The sequence below is a fragment of the Salminus brasiliensis genome, chromosome 4, assembly GCF_030463535.1.
Source record: "Salminus brasiliensis chromosome 4, fSalBra1.hap2, whole genome shotgun sequence".
Taxonomy (NCBI): Eukaryota; Metazoa; Chordata; class Actinopteri; order Characiformes; family Bryconidae; genus Salminus; species Salminus brasiliensis.
The window spans coordinates 40,529,220-40,546,299 of record NC_132881.1 but is presented as its reverse complement, the minus strand read 5'-3'; the positions used below and the strand labels follow the sequence as shown (position 1 = coordinate 40,546,299).

General features: G+C 42.4%; 1 protein-coding gene across 1 annotated transcript; it reads right to left on the bottom strand.

Annotated features, from left to right (window-relative positions):
• Positions 1-962: 962 nt before the first annotated feature.
• On the bottom strand, positions 963-15,865 carry dkk2 (dickkopf WNT signaling pathway inhibitor 2). Its single transcript, XM_072677086.1, has 4 exons — positions 15,641-15,865; positions 4,905-5,055; positions 4,356-4,487; positions 963-1,408 (listed from the first exon to the last, which is right to left on the bottom strand). Exons 1-4 carry the CDS (start codon positions 15,863-15,865, stop codon positions 1,158-1,160), a joined length of 759 nt encoding a protein of 252 aa, XP_072533187.1. The 3' UTR covers positions 963-1,157.
• Between the last annotated feature and the right edge of the window lie 1,215 nt (positions 15,866-17,080).

Below are 17,080 nucleotides of genomic sequence, written 5' to 3'. Positions count from 1 at the left end.
GATTTAACATAATTGTTCACAATATAACATATCTGTCACGCCTTGTATCTCCATTGTTGTGTTTTGTCACTCTTTGACAAAATGTGAATCTGCCAGTTGTTCATTACATTGCATCAAACTTTCATGATGAATAGACCAATAGAAACGCTCCAAAATGACTTGGAATAAAGCCTTTTTACACTGAATCCACTAAAAGGTTTTTTCATCTTCTGTAAAGTTGCCTTTTTGGAATTCTAAGGTTTTTGCATGGCAGCAAAATATATGTGATTATGTAATCACTGATTCTAGATTATTATACATGATAGCATCTACTATTCCTGATGTGCATTTTCAGATAAAACCACAATCATGGATTTCAAAACATCCAAACTGCAGCTTTGCCACTGTTTTAGATCACTAAAGCTAAGTGCTGGCGCATGTTGCCCTTCACCATCCCACTCACATCACTTTGAAGGCCCAACAATCAATGATGGCAATTAACCAGAGAACACATGAACAGAATGGGCTTCACAAAGTTCCACCTGTGGCTTTAAAATAGAAGATAGCCTGATTGCCTCGCTCTTGGCATGTGCGGGTTATGTGGACCTAACAGACATGAATATGTGGTTATATACTACAAGTGTTACAGAACAGTCATATATTATTGCTTTTTTCTGTGAAATATAGTGGTTATATCTGATGGATTACGGAATTATGCTGAACCCTGTAAGAGAACGGGATGTGCATGTTCAAATCACTAAATAACTGCTAAACACAGCCCGGTTTGGACTGCATTACACCTACACCCAAAATGCATAGAGAAGGTTAAATCGTTTCAGGACCTCATAGAAAAGCTATGGCTTTGAAATCAATACAGTTTTTTAAAAACGTGCAGCAAAACGTTGCTGAAACTATCCAAGACTGTGTCTGATCATGTGTCTCAATCGTATCGTCTATGCCAAGCTACAAACACACATAAAAAACACACTCACACACACACATACACACAATCCTGGATTATTCTCTTTCTCTTTGCGCATGTCTCTCATTCTCTCCCTCCCTTCATCGCATATGGCCTGGGTCCTGGGGAAAAAAAGCAGTCCTCTCTGTTTTGCCCTCATGCTGAAAGAATAGGCCCCACCGCACAGCTCGATTGCTGGGCCCTTTCCTGCACTCCTTCAGATTTTCTGGCACACATGCAGTCTGGACCTGGAGTACGAAGTGGCGTCCTTCCACACCTTGCAGGCCAGGCCTTTGGCGCAGTCGCAGCGCTGGAAGATCTCCAGGCCATGTGAGCCTTTCTTGCGTTGCTTGGTGCACACCTCACCCTGACGGAGCACGGGCTTACAGATCTTGGTCCAGAAATGGCGGGCGCAGCAGTAGCCCTCCGAACAGTCAGAGGAACGCAAGCACGGGTCACCATCGTGGCCTATGGAAGAAGCAAAGGTGGGGAGAACCCTAGGTCAAATACTTGAATTGTTATTGTGAAATTCACCCAATACACTGTATTATATTATTTTTGGACATACACTCAGTGGTCATTTTATCAGAAACACCTTCCATATAGGTGCACTTTGTAGGTTTACATTTACTGACTGTAGTTCATTGGTTGCTGCCACATTTTATCAGCCCCTTCTAACAGGACCAACATAGGACCACTACTGACCAGATATTATCTGGGTGGAGGAGTATTTTCAGCACAGCTGTGAGACTGATATGGTAGTGTGTGTGTGGCGCTGACATTGAGGTGTCACAGCTGTGCTGATAATGCTCCCCCACCCAGCTGAGTTAAAGAATAGTCCACCAACCAAAATATCCAGCCAACAGTGGATCTGTGGAAAACACTTCTTAAAAAATGCAAAATAAAACTGAAAATAAGCCAGTAATTAATCGAAAATGAAAGTATTATAAGTAAATAAAAATTTAAATTAAAAGCACAATGTGGGACAAACATCTGGATCTGGGTGAGCATCTGGATTAGTACAAAAAGTTAAACAAGGAGTTAGGGGAAGGTTTTCTAGCTTGCTTTCATTAGAATAAGTAAGTAAGAAAAAGTTATAGTATGCATCGACCAGCCATAACATTAGTACCACCATTGCCTTACATTAAGTAGGTCCCCCTTGTGCCTCCACAACAGATGTGACCATTCAAGGCATGGACTCCACAAGACCTCTGGACATGGGCCTCATGGATTGCATCAATAAGCGCTAAGTGCCCATGACCATGTTGCCAGTTCACTGGTTGCCCTTACTTGGGACACTTTTAGTTGGTACTGACCACCGCATTCCAGAAAAAAACCCACCAGAGGCTTTGGGGATGTTCTGACCCAGTCGTATGGCCATCACAATTTTGTCCTTGCTAAAGTGTCTTGCCCATTTTTGTGTTTTTTAACCCATCATCATCAGGAACTGGCTTTTCACTTGCTGCCTAATACATCCCACCATTTTACAGATGCCACTGTAAATGAAGAGAATCAATGTTTTTCTTACGTCACTTGTGACTGGAGCTATGTTATGGCAGATGCAACTCATTAGGTTAACTTCCAGGTTTAGTAGGTGTGTTTAGAGCAGGGTAATTACTAAACTGTGCTGGACTCTTCCTCTCAGTTTCCCAGTACTGGATTAAGTAGCAGATAAAACAGCCAATGAGTTTAGTAACATGGGTATACCCATTTATGAACTGACTGCTCAGGTGGAATTCTTGAAATAATCTCAGCGTTGTTTAGCTGTTGCCATTTTCTACAATTATATAATTCAATATGAACACCATAAGCCACCGGAAAGTCATTGTATTATTACTCTTTATTATTATAAGAGAACTAAATTACAGTATTTAAGAGGCCTCTAGATGTTGCAAGTCCCCATGGCAAACTTATCTCAAACTGATGATATGAATGTATATTAGCATAATGATTGTACTGTATGCAATCAGGCAGTTTCTACTGGGGAAGTACAGCAAATCCAAACTGTCCAGAGGGAGCAGAGGAAAATCAAACCATTACATTGTTTTGGCTCAGTCACACCAGAGTTCAAACACATCCAGGGCTCTTGCTGTTACATTGGATTTAAAATTGCATTACAAGGTTTGCATATAAAAGGGAGCGATACGGGGCCCCGAAGAATCCGCTCAAATGATTTCCTGATTTATTAACCAATTCGACTCAGTTGAGGGAAACTCTCTACACGTGTCAGACGGTTTATATTACTCTTTCAAAGGGATAATTAGTATAGCAAATATTTATTATATATCTTGCTGTGAGATTTCTGTGAAATAATTTGGCGTGAGCACTTCCCCTTGCCAAAGGCTTTAAACAGGCAACCCGGGCCGCTGTGTGTCCCAGAACAAAACCGCAGTTTCCTGAGAGGCCTTCCTGGCTAAAGTTCTAATCAGCATTATCCAGCATGCAAACGGTCATATGGTTCCCCTTCTTAGGTTGGGACAGGTGGGGCATCTCTGCGTGAGTGACGTAATCAGAAATGACAATGATAGCTTTAAAAATAATTATAGCATTTTTATTAAAAATAAAGGTGCTTCAAAGGGTTCTTTAAGCGACGACATGGAAGAACCATGTCTGGCAACATAAAGAGCCATGTTTGTAGCAGAGATGTGTGCGTGTGAAGAGCATTTACATTAGGAGACCTCTAAAGGTTCTTCACACTTACACATCTCTGTTACAAACATGGTTGTTTATGGAAACAAATATGGTTGTTCTATGGAATTGCTCAGAGAACCATTTAAAGCACCTTGATTTTTAAGAATGCAAGAAAACCACCCATTTAACATGACTTACTAACACGCTAAGTGGTTTCTGACTGCTTAATGGAGAGCTATAAGCATTATTCGATAATCATTTCAATTTATGCACTAAAATGGAAGATTTTAAATCATACATCTCAGTCAGTCTTCAGTTTTACAGTCCACGTTAAGAGCACATATAATCTCATGATTTGAGTTTAATGACGGTGGTGGCAGGGTTTTTAGAGCCCTTTTAAACGCCCGAGACGAGTTTAATGTTCTGTGATTTAGTTTATGATTGAACTGGGTTGTGCTGTCAGCATCCCCACGAGAGCTCCGGGCTTATATAGGAGCGAGAAGAGCCGTGCATTGTGGTTAACTCTGCACGCGCTCCCTGCTGCGCTGAAAGCTCAGGGTTGGCTGATCTATGAGCGGTATGCAATTTCGAGCGCATTTGCGGCTTGGCGTCCCCTCCCTCCGCACGAATAACAACCTGTGGGCAGGGTCGCTGGAGATAACGCACAGAAACAGGAGAGCCTCTCCAGCCTGCCAGGGTTTCAAGCCCCATGCAGTCTGGTGGAGACGCGGCTTTTTCCATAAGATCTTTGTTGAGATTTACAAGGCTGGCGTGAATTCCCCACCTTTGAGGGAGAGCTTGGCTTGGGCTTTCCCACTCTTCTTCCAGCCCTTGTCCTTGCTCGAGAGTTTGTTGTGTTCCTCTAAGGGTGTGATGTGTGGCGACAGAATGCTCTCAGAGAATGGGATGCAGATATCTAAACCGGAGAGAGAAATTTGGCATCAGTGTTTGGCAAGAACATCAAAGCCTAGCTTGAAAACAGTCATTACTAGTATCACCAAGGGAGAGTGATGTGGCAAAACGATAGCATTGCGATACTTAGAGGCATTTTTTTATTGTACAGTGTATGTATCAAGATTTCTGATGGTTTGAATGGTCGGAAAGTACCAACAAATGTAATTTCAGCTACTTAAAATCACTTAATTACTTTACAGGTCCTCTATGCTGTCTGTTTAATATTTAATATTTTATCTGCATAATATTTCTTTCTTATGATACACTGAAATTCTCAGTATATCAGTATGTTGTGATGATACTTTTCATTGTAATAATAACATAGTCCTAATCAAAGTTATCTCAGGACACTGTTTAACAAAACTACTGGAACACTCACAGTTGCTGCAGCGGTTGCCGGGACAGCACATGGAATCTCTATTGCAGCGCTTCTTCCTCCGACGGCAGGTGAGGCAGCGTGATGGAGCATGCTGAGGGCTGTGACAGTAACTACCCACTGAACACTCTTTATCACTGCTGCAAGGGTACACCTGCACATGAAGAGGGGGCAGGGGAAGAAGGAGACAGGAAGAGATAGGAGTGAATAATCTACAAATTCCTCTGCTGCAATTTTAGAAGTTCAAAAGCAGAAGGCATGAAATGTGGCAATGGGCTCAGTGAAAATACTGCGAAAGTTATTTTTATTTTACAGAACTATTGCTGAGATTTAATACATTGCCCAGTAAAAAAAACTAATTTTTAACTTCTTACATTTTCATTTAAACCTGCCAACATGCTCATGTGGGGCTCACATGGGTGGAACGTAGGCTAGGTGGGTTTGTACAGACATTTTTTGGGCCTCATCATTAAAGCCCACCTCAATCTGACATGGATTTAAAACGATTGGACAATCATCTCCAATGAAGCAGTTAAAATATGCAAATTTGTGATTGATGCTTGGAAAGATCTGTTTTATTGAAATGTGTTACTAGGGATAGTTCTTGTCGTAAGATGACAATCAATGTGCTTTCTCACAAGCAAGGTCAAATAAGCCTCTACGTTTGCCTGAAACATGAGGGAAAGGGCTAATGCTAACCAGACATTATATGGAAAACACTCGACTTCCAAAGTCCAACTTTCAGTCAAATAAATCTGACTCTGAGTCTCAGATCACAGTCATCACTTACTCCTCTGTTGCCAAGCACATTTTTATGTGACAGCTAGACACTTGGGGTAAAACTGCCCAAGACGCTAACCAGTTTAACAGAGCATGAGCGGCGTTGCTGTGAAACACAGAGCTGTTTTAATAGCCAACAGTGGAGAACAGTCCCAAAAACCAGCATCATATATTTCTCTCCAACTGCTGGTAATATTTTTAGTCATTTGACAATAGAAGCATTGCCATTACCCCATAATAAACAGAGGGGAACCCTCAGGGTCTTTTAGGGCTAACTAACCATTTTTTTTTAGAATATTTTTGTTTTCCTTTGTATTCAATAGAAACATCACATTGCAGTTGAGCTCTATGTCTCTATGATCTATTTTTTTCCCACCGTTAAGTTTTGGTTTGAAAAAAAAAAACAGCCAATGAGGCACCTGAGTGGTGTTTGAGTGAGTGTTAGCCTCGTCATCAGGAGATTGTGGCAGGTTTGATCTCCAGTGATGCAACAGCCAGCCGTAGCCAGGAGTTCAAGACAGCTCAGTTGTCCTTGCTCTCTCTGGGCAGCTAGGTAGGGTGGCCCTCCCTCTTCCCCCCACCACTCTGTACATTCCTAGCCAATGCAGGCGCCTGTTAGCTGATATAACAGACCTAGCATTAGCATTCTTCTCCAAGCGTGTAAGTGTTCAGCTGTCCAATGCTGTGGCATTAGCTGCTGTTAGAATAGATACGAGATGCGGTGGAGCTTCATAGGACTCACATGAGACAAAGCACATGCAAGCCTGCACCGTGCCAGTGTTGGTAGCACTGTGTGGTAGGTGGAGTCCTTACTAGTGTGTGGGAATTAGATATGACAAAAGTAAACAACCAATGGAAAACTGTCCAGTCATCGGTGTGACATCTAGGTAGGTATTGCCAAGCAAGCTCACCACTTGGTTAGTCCTTAATGAGCTAGACTTAGGGCATAAGGCTTCAGGGTGACCACCAACATAAGTAGCAATGTTTTGCTTGGGTAGGACCAAGTTCTTAAAAAACACTAATGGCTCTCCAATCTTCACAGTTGTAGTGGCATTGATCTTTCATTTTGGAGACCATTTCTAACTTCTGTCAGTGTCTTCTGTCAGTGTCTTCTGTTTCTACAGCTATTCCAGTTGTTTTCCATTCATCTCTATTTGTTTCTTCAAATCTCCTGTTTAGACTGACTGACCACCGATGTACCCTATTACAGCAACTGTCATGTGACCATGTGACCACCCTGTTAGAGCATGATGTGTTAGTGTTAGCTGAACTGAGATGATTGAGCGACGGATCCAACAATGAGTAAACGGAAACCGCAGAATACAACGATGAGCCCAGATTGCTTTCCAAAACAAATGGACGTATATGTCTGTTTCTGTTTCTGTGTGTGTGTGTGTGTGTGTGTCTGCCAGTGAGATGATACCACAGTTGATACTCTAATCTGTGCTAATGCCTCACACATGCTGTCAGGTCTCTGGCCTAGAGGAAGGGCAGCAGGAATGCATAAATAAATACACATAAATTAAAACACACCAGCAATATTACCCGATATTTACATTCGATCCAATTTAAACACTCCGAAACGTCCTTAAGCCACTCTGGCTGACTGTTAAGGGTGTGTGCACTGTGATAAAGTTGTACACACAGAAATCTGCCATTCATTTTAAAGCATCAGTGCTGGCCAACAATGAGTGCACTTGGAATCCCTGACAAGAAATCACATTTTGGTATCAAATCTTCTGTCCATGGAAGAGACACAGTTAAGAAATTGAGCTGAAACAGATTTGTTGTCTCAGAGCTCAGTGACATCTGTAAAAAAAAAGCCCTAAAGTGAAGGCAGACTGAGCTAAATAGTTTAATATGCCTGAAAAAAAAAACATATTTCACTTTAATTCTGGGACATTTTAAACCAGCTGTATTAACAAGCCCATTAAATCACATGAGACTTCTTCCTTACACTCCTCTACAGCACCAGCTCTCAGCTTGGATCAGTTTCATGTCCACATGAGTGCTAATGTAATGACACATCTTGACCGTTTGATGCTCCTCTGGGCCGGGAGGCACTGACAGATTCACATCAGTTCCGACCGAGACTGAGCGCTCCACAATTGCTCCGTGAGCTGCTGGTGCCAGTGCAGGGTTAGAGCCAGTGCAGCATCAATCAGAGAAGAGCTCCAGCTAATGATGATTTACGGAGGGAAACAACTGACGTCATTCTAACAAGTCCTCGCCTTCTGCCTCAAATGTGCAACACATGTTCCGATAGAGTAAAGGCAGGCGGAATATCTCAATATCATCTAACTTTCAAAGATGTTATTCCGAAATCCATGTGCTTTGGACACTGAGAAGGCTTAAGAAGATCATCCCTTATTGGGTAAGCAATAGAAATACTGCTGTTACATTGGAAACACATGGGTGGCTATAGTCTAGCCCGCCAAGGAAGCTTGAACAAGAGTCAAATAAAACAGGACTGTCCAAAGCACCGAATACGAATTTGCATGTTTTATCTGCTTTATTAGAAAGTTTACTGGGCTTGGATAACGGCATGCTATTCTTTACATTTAAATTTAAACATTTATGACTTTTAGCTGATGCTCTTATCCAGAGTGACTTACAGTTGAATCATGTTACACAGGCGAGTGAAAGTAGTGTTGGGAGTCTTGCTCAAAGACTTTTATTAGTGGAGTGTGGTGTGCTTGTCTGGCCTGGGAATTGAATGCCAGTGTGCCAAGGGAAGGAAGGCAGTGTTCTCAAAATGGTTTTCTATGGATGTCAATGCCAAGTGTGACGTCCAGTGTTCTGTCAGCTGATGTTTTAAACCATATTGTTCATGGTAACAAAAGACTTATTGTTTTTTTAATATTAATTATTTACAAAAATGCCTTGCTCATTACAATAAGCAAAGAAATTATGTAAAAAAATCCAGATTATAACTTAGAAATGTCATTGTGTTTACAGTTGATTTGCTGAAATGATAAGCATCATTGTTTTTGTCATTTTAAATGTTAAATCATGTTAAATCTCAAACCCATTGATACAGAATATATTTTATCATTTTTTTGACATAATTTAATTTTGTCAGTTGCTCTTTACATTGTGTCAAAATGGCATGATGACTGGACCAATAGAAATTCTCTAAAATCTCTAAAATCTTTTCACATTGGCTTCCATTGACAATTAAGAAGGTTTCCTTCCTTGGCAAGGTTTTTGCGTGACAATGCTGAGGGGAGAAACTCTCGACTTCTAAGGTTCATAATTCTCAAATTGTCTAATGCTTCTTCTCATATGTAACTGTTACCTTTCACCAAAACCTGCAGTAATTGAAAACGAATTCCACTTCACAGAAGTCTTTCATTCAACAAATTAACAAATATAAACACATACCAGAAAGACTAAGCAATCACTACACCGTCAAAATGCAGGGAGTTCTGTAAGACAGACCAGCAGCTAAACAGACCCTCATGGTGCGGATATCTCATAAACCTAAAGACAAACTACAGTGGGTCTGCCTCTCTGTGATGATATCAGACTACATGGCTGGCAACCTATAATGGGAGAATGACACCACTGCTGGTACTGCTTGCCTCTCTCTTTCTAGGGATGCGTCAATATGATCAAGCAGGTTCAGCACCTCAGCAACCCAAAATAAAAACAGCATATCTACAACGCTCTACAAATGACTTCCTGTTTCACATCCTATCCTGTTTTCCAAATCTATATCAACTGCCTGCCAGTGCTAATAACAGGTCCTTGCCATTGTGATTGTATATACAATGTATTTTTCTTATAATGTCTAGTATGGCTTAGTTTCATGCCAGGCTTTCAGGCTAGTCTATAATCATATCATTCCAATCCAATCATAAAAGGGATATTATAAGTCCCTGCCTGCCTGCTAGGCTGGTCTAATCCTAGTTACATATACATATACAACATATCATGCGTAAGCTATATCATGTTCTAATTTTGCCCTTTAAGCTGTTTTTTAAGACAATGAATATTATAAAGTCTTGCCTTTTGGGCAGATGTGAGGCTGTTTTGTTGATTTTCCTTATAAGGTGTATTATGAATCCTTGCCTTTTAGGCTGGTCTGTAAAAATCCATGAGACTGTTTTTGCCCCTTATAATGTCGTAGATATATTACGAATCATTGCCTTTTAGGCTGTTCTGAGCCTAGTTGTGCCCTGTAACTTGCATAAGGAATATCCCAGTTTTAGCACAGTTATTGCCTTTATGCTTGTCTACAAGACAAGGGATATTACAAAAAATTTTCAGGCTGATGTGTTTTTCAATTGTCCTTACAATGAATTAATGGTCCTATTAATGTATAAGGTGTGCTATGAATATGTGCTTTTTAGGTTGGTCTGAGATCAAATTTATGATTTTTCATAGAGTCAAATAAATATGACTGTTACCCAGAGCCATAGACGCCACCCTCATCCCAGGCAACAGATACTGCACTTGCCTAGGCAACACATACTTTAGCATGGCAGCCTTAGACACGTAACCACGGAACCATGCAATCTGACTGTCTGATCATGTCACATTTTTAATATCGCTCTTCTGAGGGCCACTGTGCCTTTTTTTACATTTTTTATTTTTTCTTTTACTACTTGATCCTACTCGTCCCTCCTATTCTCTTTCTCACCCCTATCTTCACAAGAGTGCATGGCGACATTAAAAGGGTGGTGGTGGGGGTTAGTTGGGGGGAGATAAGAGAGGAACAGATAAGGCCCGAGACAGAGGCAGATGAGGGAAGCCTTAACCAGACCGTCACCACACCACTGTTGTGCCGGTGAGCAGATCAAACTCTGAAGCCCAAAAGTGCCTCCCTTTGAACCTCTTTCCAAGCCTGTCACTCCAGGGGTTTGATATCATTGTTGGATAGTGGTGTAATACCCAAACGCGGTGCTGTTTGCACCTCTCTAGCGGCAACATTTGAGCCAATGAGCTCTTTCCTGGATGGATTTGAGTCATCCGTCAGAGCGGCGATAATCATTTCAAGTGCTCCTTAAAGCTTGAAACTAAATCATTATATAGTCCAAACAAGCCCAGTGACTGAAAATTTCCATAATACCTTCCTGAGAAAGGACAATAAATAAAACAATTCAGCTGATATCAATTTTCAAACCACAGGATTGAAACTTCGGTCTCATAAGACTCAACTAAAATCCAGCGGTATTTACACAACTGAATGCAAGATTCCAAACACCGCGCTGGTTTTGCACACAGGCTTCATTTGTTTCTACACACAGTCCTACTGAGCCTCAGGGCCTCACTGAATCTGACCTTGAGAAATCGAAATGGACACTCGACACCATGAATGGTGTTAGTGAGCTGAGAGGCTTTTCCAGAGTAAAATAAACGATGTCACTGAACAAACAAACCCCATACAGCCTCAAAGGATGAGGTCCCTTGCGGTATCAGATCGCCGAGGTGATCTGCGCTTTCTCTCGCTGTTTGAAGCACAAGTTTAAGGTTAATCTCTCCACCACAAAACATGTGTGTAGCAAACCCTAAAGGCCCACTTGAATGAGAGCCTGTCAGTCATTCAACACGACTAACATAAACTCTGCGTCGCCCGCTTTAAACGCACAGTCGTGGCGGGACAGGGAACACAGCTAGTTAGCGTTAGTAAAACATGAAACGAGTCTGGCTACTTGAGTGCACAGGCTCAGGATGCCATAAAGGCCAGAAACGCGTTATGGTTTCTCTTCTGGTGGCAATCAAGGCGTCTCCTGGCCTCTGCCTTAGCCATTAAGTGTGAGGGAGTGGGGGAGACATGATTAGCCCAGCTAGCGCTAACGAGCCGTCACACCTCGGGCTGTTTTAGTTCACCCTCTCAGCTCGTTAGCATCACTAAACAGCCACTTAACCCCAGAGGGGGCAGGAGAGACCTGCCTCCTCTCTTTACAAGCCAGACCCAAACACCCTGGTCCCCTCCTCGTTAACGGAACCTCCGCGTCAAATTAAATAAGGGGACCGGTTTGAAAGAGTGGAAAGGGCTGGATCACTGATGAGAAACAGGTCTTGTATTCACATAGTATAATAGACCATATCCCGCCGGAATTAAGGGGGTTAGTTAGGAGGGAAGTACACCAATGCCCATGCCAGTAGCCTACTCCTCTTCTGGCGCACCCACTAAAAACAGAAGGAGAATGCTGCTGCCCACCCACGTGCATTTACTCAGGGTGCCTGCAGGGAGTAACTCTGCTGAGTTCCTGAGTGAAACTGCAATTTAAAAGTGCAATTTAAAATGTAGAACCGTTCCGAGTGAGGTTTTTATGATTTGTGGGTCTGTAAAGGAGAGGGAGGGGGGGCCCGACATAACCAATGCCCATGATATTCGATGACAGAAAGGCCTGCACAGTGCAGAGTTTTTGTCAACATTCAGCGAAATATAAACACGTTAGGGTGCCATAAGCTGCCACTGGCAATGGCTTTGACATGCTGGCTGTGGGCCCTCTCTGCTAATGTGACAGTCAGAAACACCAAACTGCACTCCAGCCTTCCTCTGGGGATGGCCGCGCAACACTGGGTGGCCTATTTCCCTGCACGTCTAATTCACAGCGTCTGAGGGTAAGCCAGTGGGGGCTATTTATTGGGAGCTTATGTTATGATCCTCCACTTATCCTTTAATGTAAGTGAGTTAGAGGCCTCGGGGGGATACATTTCAGCAGCCTTCTAGCAACAGATTAAAATGTGGCACATTCATTTGAGAGTCCGTGCAGATTGGTTGGTGGGGGAGATGATGGCTATGATGGTGAATTAACTTCTCCAACTCCTCCAACACTCCAGTGAAGCAGATAGTCATCAGTCACTACTGTAAAGACACTTCTGTCCAAAGGCTGATAAAAGCAGCATTCAGCACCCCATCCATCACACACTGTAGGCCTGCTTCAGTGAGCTACAGCGAGCAGTTTATGTTACATATGCTGTCTTCACAACTGCACGTACATACGTGTAGCTAGGCTGTGAACAGTTTGCCAGTTTTGCATCAATCTATCACCTCTAAATCCGACATGTTCTCTGGCACCAGTTTGCTCACACCATCAGAGATCATAACCACAAAAATGATTCACTATGGCGCACCGAGGTGAGACTGTTGGAGCGAAAAGCTGCAGAATGGCTCCATAGGAACCATATGAACTGAATTTATCTTTCATTTAAACACCTCGAGGCCTGGCCTTGAAGCTGTTGCAAATCACAGGCCACACTTTCCCTATTAAAAACACACTACTACATCTATGTTGTTATCTTTGATTTACACCACTCATAAACAAGCACTTTAGATTGCTTCATATGGTCAGTGGCATGAGCCTACCGGGCAGACATTACTGGAAGCTGGCCATAGCTTAGTATTTGGCTGCAGCATTCTAAAAAAAAAAAAAAAAAAAAATCAAGGCCTGGAAATCATTCCAAGCTGCCAAAAGGATTGCACTCCCACCACCGTTACCGCTATTAGTCGTCGTCATTTGCCTGAGAGGTTAAATGTAGCATGGCAGTGCACTTGTATAACAATGCGGTGGGTTCCATGCGTATCGCTGCGGTCAGTTCAACCAAATTTGGGTTTAGTGGAACAGCAAGACTGGAAAGAGATACTTAGCTGGAGGTATAGGCATACTGGAACAGAGAAAGAGAGAGGAAGAGAGAGGAAGAGAGAGGAAGAGAGGAAGGGAGAATGACTGATCTTTTTGTAAAGGTTCTTTTCTTATTTAATCACCCGCTAGGCCAATTAACTGGGACTGCACTCTATTAGGGCTGTTGTGCTGCCTGTTACCTCCAGATACATTTACCACCAGTGCAGATTTTTACCAGAACTGACAGCATAGCGTAGGTTTACTGAGAGGTGACTCTATTGAAGTTGGGTTTCACAGCAAATCTTGGAAGAAAGACTGAAGTGAAACCTTTGTGAGATTTCTCTCAGGACGTTTACCTGTACCAGGTCATAGACAAACTGGATGATGGCCGAGATGACTGGTAGGGCATTAAAATTTGCAGTCATTAGTTAAAGATACTGTATGAACAAGGGCTGTATGATATTGGGGAAAAAAAGACATTGCGATATTTTGCAGTCATTTGCGATATTTTTAACTAGATTTCTCCAGAAGTCAATAATCCAACATGTAGTGATTATTAAAACAATGCACTCCATGTATCCCAGACTGGAGTAAAACATATATACTAGGTAGATATAATGGTATACTGGTAGATATGCTATGGGTAATGAGAACAATGCTAATTTTATTTTTCTAGCCAATTTTTCTGTTTATCGCATATTCCTGCAACTTGACAATTTCGCATGGGCACATTGTGATGCCGATACTGGAACAATATATCGTGCAGCCCTAGTATAAACACTGTCTCAAACTGCTAAGCCTCAAGCTTAGTCTACATATGGGAAAATCTTCCATGTATTAAACGCTTTGGATAACGCAAGGCTTCAGCCACCAGTTATTAACTAACAGCTTTGTGATCCAGACATTTATTAAGTCTAATCTTTTTTTCTGTTTAGGCTTAATCCCCGGAAACTGGAAACTAACACAACACCAATGTGTGAAGCCACATTTCTGTGATTTGCTGTAAAAGTATCAAAAAATCCACAGTAACAATAAACTGGGTAATGTCTAAATTCCATGAGGGCTCCAAACCTTTAACCCTTCACACTTTTCATGTGCCAGGCAAGTCAACTGAATAGCCTGTGCAGCTGAGGGTGACGTCTCGGACAGGGCTGAGGTCTAGACTACACAGCCTTCTAGTAGAGATTCCACATTGAATGAAAAACATAGTCCAGAATTAGGCTTATATGGCATTAACAGTCATTAAGAGTCTTACCTGCCAATGTTAATCCCATAAAACTCATTATTGGACTGTTTTCTGGACAGAGATTAAGTTCTAAGTATGGACTACATTTAACAGAACAACATAGGATCACTCCCAGGGACTGATCAAGGATTTTTTAGGTTAATGTGATCAGGGTAAATCAGAGTAAAATGGGGTTAAAAAGTTACACTTAAGCTTTTTGGCACTGTGCTGAATATGACTATAAGTGCCGCTTAGGTATTAGACTTAGACTATTACAATTTCTACTGTAAAATGCTAATAGTGTTGTTTTTGTCAAGCATGAGATGTTCAATTGGTAAGATATCATTTGGTCCTGGTGTGAATGTAAGCGTAAAAACGCTCAAGTGGAAGAAACAGCCACATTTACAAACTACATAACTACACACCTCTACATAGGGCACATATACTGTTCATCCAAATGTGCCCATTTACATTTACATTTACATTTAAGGCATTTAGCAGACGCTCTTATCCAGAGCGACTTACAAAAGTGCTTTGCTATTTACTTAAGAAAAACCTCAGCAAGTTAGAAAAGGCTAAAATTCAAGGATACCTCCAAGTTAAGACACTACTAGACACAAGTCAATAGGGTGACCACTCTGCTATTCGCCCAAGTACTCTCTGAAGAGGTGGGTCTTCAGTCTGCGTTTAAAGACAGCGAGGGTTGGACTCTGCCGTTCGGACACCCAGGGGAAGCTCGTTCCACCACTTTGGTGCCAGGACAGCAAAAAGCCTGGACGCTTGTCTGTCCAGACACCCTTTCTAATCAGAGAGCTTGTATAATTTCCATGAAAAAACTTTGCCAATAGAATAGGACACGTCTGAGCCTAAGGTGACCATGCCTAATGCCAGTGATCCACTAGAGGGGTATAAAGCCCCCCCAGCTTTGGGTTGGGGAGCAGTGGAACTCCATCCTACCACACTCCAGAGGTACTGTACTGGCCTCAGTCCACCCAACACCTTTCTCACGAATGCTCTCATGGCTTTATGCCATCAACTTCTCAAAGAAATGTCTAAGAAGCTGGTGTAAAGCCTTCCCAGACGAGTGGAGGCTGATTTCAGTGATCAGGTGCCTCCACAGAGAGGACGCACAGTATCAGCTTTTCGTCTGGGTTTACCTGAACGGGGACGTTGCCTTTCCTGACCGCTCCGCTGAGAGCGACCCCCGAGCGGTTGGTGGTCGCCGTGGGCGCCTCGCCGAGCAGTGACGACTTTATCGAATTTTCGGCGTCTCGCGAAGCCCCGTGCCGTACCGTTGCTAAGGAGTTTCCCAGCGACGCAGCTGTTGCTAGGAGCAACGTGACGGTCCAGCGGCAGCTGAGGCTCGGTGTGAGTGGGAGCATCCTCGGCGGGGAAAGTCTTCTGCTTCAGTCTAGAAAGTGTGTTCAGCTGGAAACACCGAGCTGGAGCTTCTGAGAGAGCTGCGCTTCGACAGTGGAGGGGATTAAAACCCCAAACCCCCTTAAAGAGAAGTCCGTCAAAGTGGAGTGAGGCGACTGCGTCTGTAAACTGGCTGCTTACATGAATCTACAGTGCAGGTATTCTCACTTTCAGACGCAGCTGGACTGAAGCAGCTGTAATCTCATGGAAGGTGGATGCACGCAAAAACAGAAGCCGAGTAAGTGTCCACAGCAGCCGTTAATTTCTCCCCCTCTCTGTGGAAAAGCCTGGCATTTTGAGGATGTGGGACGCCACCTTTTATAGGACTCTTTCTCCGCCCCGTTGGTGAAAAGTCTGACAGACGCGCGCCGTTCGTTATTGCCCTGCACCTCCCGCATGGCTTCGGACAAGCCTCCTGCGCTGGGATTGGCTGCTAGTTCATCTCATAAACCGTCACTAGCCAATCCCTACAGCACGGGGCGGGGCTTGCAAAACAACGCGCTCTCTGAGAAAGCGCTGGATGCAGACTGTTAAACAGTGTGAAGTGAACTAGTGTCTCCTCTGGAAATTACAGGTTTAATCTGATGATCATTTTTTGAAAACACTATGTACACAAATCAGAATATGGTAAATGTAAGCCATGCTTATAAAAGTGTCTTAAATGTCTTAGAAATAAAACAGAAAAAGCTATTTCTGCTATAAATGAAGGAAAATTAGGGTCTACCTCTGATTAAAGACTGAATTTGGTCTTTGATCTTTCATTGTCTTACGCTATTTCTTCTTTTTGTCTCTGTCTTTTATTAATGACTTACTATGTAAAGCTGCTTTGTGACGACAACAGTTGTAAAAAGCGCTATAAAAATAAATCTGGCTTGAATTGACTTGAATTGATTTGTTGTCATTGCTTTGAATTTGTTGACTACTAATTTTACCGGTCATCTTTAATTGAGATGTCCCGGATTGTAATGGTATATGTTTATCATCACCGTCCTGTATCTGCACAATAGTGGCCTGACAGGAGAAGGCAAAAGCATCCTTAACATTGAATGGAAGTCAATATAAACTAAGAGTTTATTCATCAAGCAAGTCAGAGCATTTCTATTGGTTTATTAATGCAGAATTATTGATATTTAGAAAAGTGAACAGGTTTCAAACCATAAGGGAAACTAAAAAGTGAT